The 12,069-nt window shown below is 39.2% G+C and overlaps 1 protein-coding gene across 2 annotated transcripts in view; it reads right to left on the bottom strand.

Moving 5' to 3' along the window:
* The window catches only part of KCNMB4 (potassium calcium-activated channel subfamily M regulatory beta subunit 4), a 64,718-nt gene that overhangs the window by 25,009 nt on the left and 27,640 nt on the right, over positions 1 to 12,069 (bottom strand). For both annotated transcript variants that reach the window (XM_009425837.5, XM_001156630.6), the window contains exon 2: positions 5,858 to 5,985. In XM_009425837.5, coding sequence (XP_009424112.1) covers positions 5,858 to 5,985 — 128 coding nt within the window. The remainder of the gene's footprint in view (positions 1 to 5,857; positions 5,986 to 12,069) is intronic.

Genomic DNA, 12,069 nt, shown 5'->3' with positions numbered 1-12,069 from the left:
TGTTGACTTGTACTGTACAAGTCTGTAGAGCCTATTGATCTTACTTGACTGAAACTTTATGGCCATTGATTAGTAACTTCCGTTACCCCCTCCTCCCAGCCCCTGATAACTACTACCATTCCACTTTTTTAATCTATGAATTTGACTATTTTAGATACTTCATATAAGTGGAATAATACAGTATTTGCCTTTTTGTGTCTGGCTTCTTTCACTTGGTATAATGTCCTCCAGGTTCATCCATGTCGTCACATGTTGCAGAGTTTCCTTCTTTTCAAAGGCTGAACACTTCCATTGTATGTACATACCATATTTTCTTTCTATTTCTTTTCGAGATCGGATCTCGCTATGTGGCCCAGGCTGGACTCCTGGCCCCAAGCAATCCTCCCGCCTCAGCCTCCCCTAGCTGAGACCCCAGGTATCACCATTGCACCTGGCTTCACATATTCTTTATCCATTCATCTGCTGATGGACATTTAGGTTGTTTCCACATCTTGGCTATTGTGAATATTGCTGTGGTAAAAGGAGGACTGCTCTTCAGGATCTTGAAGAGTCAAGATCCTGATTTCAAGTCTTTTGGAGAAATACCCAGGAGTGGGATTGCTGGATCATACGGTAGTTCTACTTTTAATTTTTTGAGGAACATCCATACTGTCTTCCATAGCAGCTGCATCCTTTTGCATTCCCACCAACGGTATGCAAGGGTTCCAATTTCTCCGTATCCTCACCAATACCTGTCTTTTGTTTTTTTGTTAATAGTCATTCTGAGAGGTGTGAGGTGACATTACATTGTGGCTTTGACTTGCATTTCTCTGATGATTAGTGAGGTTCAGCAATGTTTCATATACCTGTCAGCCATTTAGATGTCTATTTTTGAGAAATATCTATTTAAGCCCTTAGCCTTTTTTTAAATCAGATTATTAGTTTCTTTTACTATTGAGTTGTAGGAGTTCCTTATATATTCAGGGGATTAACTCTTTAGCAGATATATAGTTTGCAAATATCTTCTCCTATTCTGCAGGTTGCCTTTTCACTCTGTTGAGTGTTTTCTTTGCTATTTAGTATGATGTAGTCCATGGCAAACTTCTTGAATGAGTAGTCTGGACTTATCAAAGGCTGTACCTAAATTATCTTCTTCTTGACTAACTTCTTCTCCTTAAAATACTCTCCTTTTAAGACGTTCTTATTTGATTTTCCTCTCACCCTCTGGCCACTCTTCCTTCATCTCCTTCTGCCTATAACTTAAATGTAGATGATCCTAAGATTCTGTCAACATTTCCCTCCTCACTCTAAATGTTCACAATATGCACTCTTTGTCTTCGCTTCAACTACAGCTTGTGCGCCATGATTCCCACATCTGAATAGCACTGCTTCTGACCTCTTGCTCCTTAACTTAAAAGTCTGTGTTTCTAACTCTTTCAAAGCATCTTCTGGATATTTTAAGAATCTCTCAAATTCAGCATACTCAGAGCTAGACTGTCCTTTTCTAACACTCAGTCAAGTCTGACACCTTTTTCCTTATCACTTACATTGTCATTAAGTTCTGTTGATTCTAACTAAAAAATCTTACTGCTATAATCCTTGTTGCTACTTTCACGACCACTATTCTCGTTTATGCCCTCAAAGTCTCTTACGAGGACCAGCAGATAGTCGATGGGAGCTTTGGGAATCAGACTAACTGGATTCCAGTTTTTGCACTTAACAGTTGTGTGCATTGGAGAAGTTATTTAACTTTTTAAATATGCAGTTTATTCATATGTTAAATGGGGCTAGTATTTAGAGATTTAGTAATCTAAATAAAATGTCATTCACAATGGCAGGCACACAGTAACCATTCAAAAATGTTTTTCACTCAGTACTCTCCTTTCTTTCTGCCTTTAACCCATCTTTCCCAGCCAGTATACATTCAACATTCACACCAGTTACTTTCTAACTCAAAAGGTCTACTCATGTCAGTCTTCGATTAAAAAAAAAAAAAACTTTTGACAAATTTTTATTGCCTATATGACAAAGAATCTCTTTAGCTTGACACTAATGACCCATTAGAAATCTAACCCCAAGCTACCTTTCTAGCTTACAAACTCATTACTCCATATTACATAACTTATTTACCTAAGGTATCTTACATTGTCAAGCCTTGATTTCTTTATTGTTGCCACCTCAATGTTCAGTCTTCCCCCTTCTATTTCTAGCTGATGTAATCATATTTATATTTGCATATGCATATGCTTTCAGCAATAAATCCTAATTCCTTGGAAGCAAAGAACCCTCCTTTTAATTTGACACATTGCATTCACTTATTCATTCACTCACCAAATATTTATTACCTGAAACCCAGACATTGTGCTAGATATTAGAGATACATAAACAAAGAAGACTGGCCCACACCCTTAACAAGTGTGCAGCCTGGTGAGGAAAATGGGCATACAAACAATTCCAGTAATGGGTGAAAAGTGAAAGGGCAGAACAGTGACTGTAGTTTCTGGTTATCGATTAGAATCTCTAGCATCGATTTTACAAAATGCTAATGCCCAGTTTCAACCACCAAAGATTCTAATTAATTGGTCTGTGGTAAATTTTCTTTTTTTAAAGTTCCTCTAGCTGGGCACAGAGGCTCCCGCCTGTAATCCCAGTACTTCAAGATGGGAGGCTCACCTGAGGTCAGGAGTTCAAAACCAGCCTGGCTAACATGGTGAAACCCCGTTTCTACTAAATAATACAAAAATTAGCTGGGCATGGTGGCATGCACCTGTAATCCCAGCTACTTGGGAGGCTGAGGCAGGAGAATCACTTGAACCTGAGAGGCAGAGGTTGCAGTGAGCCAAGATCGTGCCACTGCACTCCAGCCTGAGTGACAGAGCGAGACTCCTACTCAAACAAAACAAAAATAAAATAAAATAAAAAGCTCCTGTGGCCTAGTTATGTGACGCAACCCTTGCAAGCCCCTGGGAGAGAGTTGTAAATAGAAGCCTATGGAATATTATGACTCAGAAACATTTCCTGAAAAAATAAAATAAAATAAAATAAAAGACGATGACTGTGGAATATGGGAGACACACCTTTTCATTGGCATTTTTGGTTGTTCCACAACACCTTGTTCCCTTTCTTCTTCCTTCCCAAATCTACTCAGGGGTATACCCCGTCTCCAAGTGACTTAAGAGATGTAACACTAGCCCCAAGTCAGGGGTTGATTCGGATTGTTCTTTCTTGTGATTGGTTTAGGTGTGGGCAAAGGAACTCACTGTGAACAAGGATACATGAGGGGAGGTCGCCTGTGGGAAGATGGGAAAAGTTTTCCAAATCCCAAGAAAAATGCATCAAGAAAGACAGGCTCTTTCTCTCTTTGGACACTGCTGCACCTGGCTGGGACATCTGGAACTGAAGCAACTATATTATAACTGTGAAAAGAGCCACCTTGAGGCCAGATTTGAAAAGGAGCTGGGTTTTGGTAACACTATTAAGTCATTGCATCAAACAACCCTGACATCCGTCCACCTGTGCATTTCTCCTTCATTTTCATTTTTTTCTTTCTTCCTTTTTTTTTTTTTTTTTTGACGCAGGGTCTCATTTTGTCACCCAGGCTAAAGTGCAGTGGTGTGATCATGGCTCATTGCAGCCTCAACCTCCCAAGGCTTAGTAGGACCCAAGCAATCCTCCCATGTTAGCTTCCTGAGTAGCTGGGACTACAGGTGCACATCATCATGCCTGGCTAATTTTTAAAATTTTTTGTAGAGACAGGGTCTCCCTACGCTGCCCAGGCTGGCCTTGAACTCCTGGGCTCAAGTGATCCTCCCGCCTCAGTCTTCCACAGTGTTGGGATTACAGGCGTGAACCACCATGCCTGGCCTTGCATTTCTTGATGTATAAAATAATACATTTCCTAATTTTTTTTATGATGCTTCGAGTCAAAATTCTGATTACCTGCAACAAATCACATCTCAACTGATATAGAACTAAATCAAAATTGGGGATCAAGGAAGGCACCCCAGAGAAGGTGATATCTGAGGAGTTCCCAGTATGGCCGCCAAGAAGCAGGAAAAGCAAATAAAAAGGCATACATATAAAAGTATAAAATATTCTGGGAAGTGCACATAGTTCAGAATGGCTATTGCAAAGAGTTTGAGCAAGGAAATGAGGTTCGAGAAGTGACAGTCTGGGACAAGATCTTGAGAAGCCTTGTATCCTGTGGTAGATTAAATGTGGTGACAAATGTTTTGCAGCTCCTCCTATCAAGAGGCAAAGCCTACTCCAGAACCTCAAGAATATGGCTGGCTTCAGGACTTGCTTTGACCAATAGAAGGTGTCAGAAGTGATATTATTCAAATTCCAGAGCCGAGGCCTACCTCTCTTGAAATGCTGTCTGAGGCTGCCATGTTGTAAGGAAGGCATTCTAGCCTACTGAACAATGAGAGGCCAGGTGGTGGGGATACTGAGGCGCCCCAGCTGACAGCCAGCACTGACTGCTGGGCATGTGAGGGAGGAGGCCATCTTGGACCATGCAGCTATTTCAGCCATCATCTGACTGCAAATGAGCACAGCCAACCCACAGAATCATAAAAAAAAAAAAAAAAAGTGTCATTGCTGTAGTAAGCCACTACGTTTAGGGTGGTTTGTTATGCAGCAATAGGTATCTGACATAGGCCATGCCAAGATGTTTGAGCTTTATTCTGAAAACTATGCAGAGTAACCTGATTAGACTCATGTGTTAGAAAGATTACCTTGGCAGTACTATGGAGAGTGGCTTGGAGTGGGTCCACGGTGGAGGCGGAAGACTTGTTACAAGACTATTGCGTTAATGGAGCTGAGAAATCTGGATGTAAACTAAGACAGTGATAGTGGGGAGGCAGAGAAGAGTCATGATACAGGTAAAAATCAACATGATGTGTTGGACACAGTGGCTCACGCCTGTAATTTCAGCACTTTGGGAGGCTGAGGCAGGCAGATCACTTGAGGTCAGGAGTTAGATACCAGCCTGGTCAACATGGTGAAACCCTGTCTCTACTAAAAATACACGAATTAGCCAGCTGTGGTGGTGTGTGCCTGTAGTCCCAGCTACTCGGGAGGCTGAGGCACAAGAATCACTTGGACCTGGGAGGCGCAGGCTGCAGTGAGCCAAGATCTCGCCACTGCACTCCAGCCTGGGTGACAGAGTGAGACTCTGTCTAAAAACAAACAAAAATACATGATGGTGACACAGGTTACAAAGTACAAAGGAGAAAAATGAACTAAGCATTACTCAAAGGTTTCTGGATTTGGTAAATGAGTGAATGGTCATGCCATTTTCTAAGACAGAGATTATGGGAGCAAGTGAAGGTTTGCGGTAACCCTGGAACATCTACAGCAAGGAATTGTGAATACTCAATAAATGTTTGATGAATAAATTACTGATTAATCTGAGTGGGTACCAAAGTGCCCTAGTCCAAGGAACCATCTTTACATGGTTTATATGGTATAAACTGAGTACTAAGTCAAATAAGGTTTTAATGGTGTGAACTCATGTTATTGACACTTCATCAGAATAGAAAGGAAAAGGAAAGGTAAGATTCGATGCAGTCTAAAAGTGCTGGCAAATCTGCACATTGCTTAGCTTATGTGCATCAATCTGCAATTCTTAGGAAATGCAAAGTAATGTTCCTACCTAAAGTCACTATCATTTTGTAGTACATTCACAGGGTAAGGTGTACAACACAAGTCTTTTTCTCTGTCCTGCAGATTCATTATATGGGTTTCCCTAATTACACGCAAGGAAGAGTTGAGGCTATCTCCATGCTGTCAAGTGGGCATAATCTATGATATAACAGTGTAATAAGCTGCAGAGTCTACAAACAATTTTAACACGCACATGCAAATATTGACTTACCTTTGATGTTGATTAAAATAGCAAGTAAATGGCTGGGAACCAATCTCATCTTTCCAGTACTGTTGCCAATTCATGACACTTTCCAAATTCTTCTGATTTTCTCTCTTACAGGGAGGGATATAGGAGCACTAACAAAATAGAATACAGAAAGTAAACCTATTATTTTATGGAATATTGAGATATAGTCTTTTTTTTATAGAAAGATGACATTATAAAGACAGTAAATCTAATTTAGACCTCCCTAATTTTTAAATACAACCAAATTGAAATTACTAAACTATATTCCAAATTTCCAATTTGGCACAAGGACAAAGTATTCCAAATACAAAAACACAGCAAAAAATAAACTTCAGTCATTATGGTGTAAGGGTATTTTATAAACAATTAGTTACCATGTAATAGCAAATTAAAAGCATAATATACTCTCTCTTTTGGTGACCTGTCCGTCAACAGAGGGAGGCATAAAAAAGTTTATTTTTATCCCCAATTGCTATCTATGAACCTTGGCATTTCTGTCTTCTACCTGTAACTAATAAATTCAAGCACATAGCTCTTCTCAGGATACTGCTCCTAACTGCTGAAACCCAAGTTTTCTTTTCTTACATTCTCTTGGACAACAAAATCAGTGGAAAATTTCCTTTCAAATACATAATCAGTGTATTTTGCTAACTGATGCCTTTTCCTAGCCATGCCTCTGACAAAGTAGTTCTCTTAAAGGAGCTCTATTATTCTAAGCAATATAGATTAAGCAGAATCAGACAACTGTTCTTAAGTCCAGATGTTAAAATGAACTCTCGGCATTCTAATCCATTTTCTGCAATTCAGCTTTTTACAATGATGACGAAGATGATGCCAGTTTCTATTTATTGAGTGTTTGCAATACAGCAGACGCAAATGCTTAACAGGACTTAACTTGTGTACTTTTTACAACCCTATAACAATTTCCATTTTATAGATGCAGACATTGAGATTTTTGTCAGCTCTACAACCACAACTAGATTCTGGTGGTCTTACCACATTCTACTCTTAGGTGTTTTACCAAGGTATCTGATATTAAGGAGCAGGGAAAAACCAAACCAAACACAACATAGAGTTTTATAGTATAATTTCAGTCACATTGTTTAATTTACAGCATACAATTATTCAACACCTTCTCACTATTTTCTGGTAAAACTGAAATGTTTTAGCATGATGCACAAAGTTCTTTGTGATCTGGTCCCTGCCTGTCTTCACCCTCATTTAATTCTGGGATGCAGCCATATGGAGGTACTTGCTCTCCAAATCTGCCACGTGCTGTCAACCTACTTGCTTGGCACAGGCTGTTCTCTCTCCTTTTAATGCCCTTTGTTCCTAAATCTCCTTTATTTTAAGATTCAAGTTTGGTGTTACCTACTTGAGGGAGCCTTCTTTTTCTTCTACCACAGTTAAGTGCCCCTCATTTGTGCTGCCATGGGACTCACGCCACGTGATATCACAGCTGGAAACACACAGTATCATACTTGCCTGTTTTATGTCAGCCTTCCCAATTTGCTGGCGAGGTGAGAACAAGAACTGTTTTCTGTCTTTTCTATATTTTCACACTTATGACTATGTCTGCTAATGGTGAAACTGCAAAAATGTTGGTTGAATTCGTTAATGATAACACGGATACATTTTTATTCAAGATGATGACATTATTTTCAGTGTTTAAACTTTTTAAAAATATATAGACATTATAAATTTTAGTAAATTTGGTTGTCTATTATATACCATACATTCACAACATGTTATGCAAATGTTATTTTAATGATTGAATCACTGAATGTTTATCTTCTGCACATATAGTTCTACTTCTATTAATAACAATAATACAAAGCTAAAAATGTCTGTGAAATTATGGATTCTGCGTTCTTCCAAAGCAGCAGTTGGGTTTGGAAGCAATGGAGACCATTAGATAGGGCTCCAGTCCTATTGTCTATTAGGTGTTAGGCCTTGGGTAAATTACTTCCCTTTTCTGGACTTCATTTTTTCAAATATGCAAAATCTCCAAAATAATTTCTAGCTCTACATTTCTATGATTCTATTCTTGGAGGTACACCAAGAAAGAACCCAGCAGAAGGCAGGACTACAAACACTGTCACAGTATTTTTCCCAGAAGAGATCCTGCCCACTGGGGAGATGGCTGGGAACCCTGACTAAGCCAGTATTCCAGCCAGCAAAGAGGAGGAGTGTGGTAGGTCCTTCCTTAGGGGCCAGCACTTTGCATTAGAAAAATGTTCACAAGAGGACCATGATTTTCTTATTGCTTACTTTCTCTAAGGTGTTGGATATTTTGTTTCCTTCTATTAAAATATATATTTTTCTACATTATAGTCAATTAGTTTATAAAGTGTGAGCAAGTGCCAATTTATTGTGCTCTTCTAGGAAGGAGAAATTTCCCAATTTGGAGGTAGAAGCTGTGAAGTGTGAAGGCCTAAAAATTCATCAGAGCCCTTTTTGCAATGGGTAAATACTTGACACAAGAGATATACTAAGTGCGTTAGGAAAGAACAATTCACAACCACATGGAATCAAAACAGATTTTAAATATTTCTAAGTTAACTCAGTTTGAATTCTTTGCTATTTAGTTTTTTGGGGAGAAATGGGTTGAAAAGAAATGTCTCTCTCAAATGATAACCTAAGATTTGACCAGAATAATTACATTGACATGCTTCTGAAAAGGTCAAAAACTTTCACTGAGTGTGTAAAGTTCTGTATTAGGTATGCTGAAGTTTCATGTGAGATTTTTAAAAAAATTCTTGCTTTTTTGGAAAGTCTGAGGTTGTGTGGATGGATTTTTGGATGGAAAGTACTTTTTTACATTGGAGAAAATAATCTGAGATCAAAATTTGAGTATTCTTTTTACGCACTGCATTCTTTCCAAAGAGTGACATAGATTAAGTGATCTATACTTAACAATACTCTAGCAACTTTTTAAAACTAACATTGCCTGGAAAGAATTTTTTTTCAAGAGTCAGGGACTTGCTCTGTGACCCAGGCTGGAGTGCTGTGGCAAGATCATAGCTAACTGCAGCCTTGAACTCTTGGGGCTCAAGGGATCCTCCTGCCTAGCCTCTTGAGTAGCTAGGACTACAGCTACTCCACCACACCCAGCTAATTTTTTGTAGAGAAGGTGTCTGTCTCCTTTGGTTGTCCAGGCTAGTCTCGAACTCCTGGGCTCAACTGTCCCACCCTGGCCTCTAAGAGTGCTGGGGTTACAGGTGTGAGCCATCACACCTGGTCTGAAAAGCTAAACATTTTAAGGCAAACATCAAATTCTTAAAAATCATTATGGCTCCATTTCCTTAAGTCTTTATTCTCAAGTTACTGTGAAGCCTAACTCAGATCCTCCCTAGATTCCTTCTCAATTCACGTAGTGTATCATCGTAGATTGCCAGAATTTTTACATAAATTAGAAATGAAAGTCCAAAGCACGGTGCTGGAAAAAGAACTCGAGAATCCAGTCACACAAATGCCTTTTATTTCTAGATTGTTCAAGCCTGGTGGTTTTCGAGGCTTCATAATAGTTCCACCATGGATGTCTCTCATTTGGGGAGGACCACAAATAACAACCTACATGGTAACGTCATCATCACAACCAGCATTTATTGACTATATGTCAAGTGTTGCATTAATTCAAACGAGCAAATATTATAATTACTTCCATTTTTGGATGAGGAAACTGAGGGACAGAGGGACCTAAGAAAACTTTCTTGGCCAGGTACCACGGCTCACGCCTGTAATTCCAACACTTTGGGAGGTTGAGGCGGGCAGATCACTTGAGGTCAGGAGTTTGAGACCAGCCTGGACAGCAGGGTAAAACCCCATCTCTACTGAAAATACAAAAATTAGCAGGGCGTGGTGGCACACACCCATAATCCCAGCTACTTGGGAGGCTGAGACAAGAGAATCACTTAAACCCAGGAGGCGGAGGCTGCAGTGAGCTGAGATTACACCACTTGCACTCCAGCTTCGGTGACAGAGCAAGACTCTGTCTAAAAGAAGAAGAAAACTTTCTCAAGGTCCCAATGGCAAATGGAAAAGCTGGGATTCAGACTGCAGAGTGGTCCTAACTACTGCTTTCCATATCTCTATCTTTAGGGATTCCCAGTCTTCTCTCTTTGGAGCTCCTGATTTAGGACAAGGAGATCCCCTGCCCTCTGCATCCCTCTCTTGGAGCACCAGTATAGTATTTTTATTGGAATGGAATTGATGTAGTCCTCCTGAGAGCTGATGGGTTGAGGCAAGTCTGTTGCAGTCCTTTGTCTTCCTGGTACATCCTCAGAGAAATGCACTGTAAGTCTTTGCTTGTTCCCTCCTGTTTCAATTTGGCTTCAGGGTTGGTTTCCAGTGCCATGGATGTAATTTCACTTAGGTGAATTTATAGACATAATGCCTTTGGTCATGGAGGACAATAGCATTTCCTTAGAGAAATTTCTTCATATAGTTCTGACCTATTTTGTTTTTCATTTGCAAAGGCAGCATTTCCAGGCTTCTAATATCATTATTGCACAAATAACCTTCACTAGAGCCCATATTGTTTGCTGCCTGAACTTGGATGAAATAACTTCTTTGAAAAAATATTTTCGAAAAAGATTTTTTGAACTTTTGCATTCATGAACAAAGTTCATGGAACCGAGTGGGCTATCCTGACAAGAATAACATAAAGTCTTCCAATGAGTTTGAGTTTATTAAGAAAAGACACTATCATCACACGACATGGAATGCTTGATTACGTACTTATTATTACTTAGTTTTCCATTATCATATGTTAGGGTTTGTCAAGATTTGTAACAGCATTTTTTTTTCTGCCAACCACAATGGAATTTATATTTTAATAGAATCGTTTTTGAGTAGGTTCTTTGTGATAAGTGTCTTGAGAGGACTGCATTTCAATCGTTTGGGCAGAGTAGGCAGAATTAACTTTCTTCTGTTACTGAATCATTTAAAGATTATTGCATAAATCCTGTGGTCTACTTAGTTAAATATCAGGGACTGGGTTCTATGTTAGGAATTATATAAGAAACAGAAATGAGGAAATTTGTTTCTCCAGTTTTCCATTGACTTCATTTGGTTAGGGAGGGTAGTACTGAAAGACATAATACAGCTGAAAAACATGCATGCAGCTGATTAAATGATTTCCAAATAAATTTGGTTACAAAATGAATTCTTAAAACATTATCTATTGGAACACGTTTAATTATATTTTATACCATAATCCCTCATTTTCTGAACTCCTGTAAGAAATATCTGTCAGCTATCATTGTAATTTTAGTGATACTTTTGACAATATGAGCATATAATCAGAAAACACTGTGAAATAAAAAGTATAACTGAGCCATTTATAAACTCTGTTAACAGTCAGGTGCAGTGGCTCAAGCCTGTAATCCCAACATGTTGGGAGGATGAGGCAGGAGGATCACTTGAGCTCAGGAGTTCAAGACCACACTGGGCAACAAAGTGAGATCTCATCTTTACAAAATATTAAATAATCAGCCAGGCATGGTAGTACACACCTGTAGTCACCGCTACTCAGAAAGCTGAAGTGGGAGGACTGCTTGAGACCAGGAAGTCAAGGCTGCAGTGAGCCGTGATCGTCCCACTGTACTCCAGCCTGGGAAACAGAGCAAGATCCTATCTCAAAAATAAATAAATAAATAAACTCCATAATGTTTCAAATGTTGTGGGTGCATATGTGCATGGGCGCCCACACACACACACATACACACATACAGAGTCCTTATGAATGTAGGTTAATTGAACAAATATATACGAAATTATATGTCAGCTAAAAAACTAAACTCTAGGGCAGGTAGTCCAGAATGTTTATCCATATCTGAAAGCTAAATGAAAGTAATCTTATGGAAGAATTCAGAGTTAAATAAATGGCTTAGAAAATGTGAAAAGCAAGGTTAACTAAGAACAGGAGAAGCTAAAATGAGCTCTTAGGCAAGAGTAGGCTGGGCAGAAAGAGTGGTGCCCAGCCTAGAGCAGAGATGGTCAAAGTCTGTTCCACAGATCACTTGAACTGCTTGTCAAAAAGATCCACCCTCCTGAAAGTGTGATTCATTAAGACTAGGAATCTGCATTATTAACAGCTCTCCTGCCCTTGGAATGACAGATTTTTAGAATTGATAATTTATGCAATAAACTATTCTTGATTGCTGAGTACTGCATAGGAAACAAAGATTAGC

This window comes from Pan troglodytes, chromosome 10, assembly GCF_028858775.2.
Source record: "Pan troglodytes isolate AG18354 chromosome 10, NHGRI_mPanTro3-v2.0_pri, whole genome shotgun sequence".
Classification (NCBI taxonomy): domain Eukaryota; kingdom Metazoa; phylum Chordata; class Mammalia; order Primates; family Hominidae; genus Pan; species Pan troglodytes.
The sequence above is the reverse complement of the archived record's forward strand: the minus strand, read 5'-3'. Positions and strand labels throughout refer to the sequence as shown.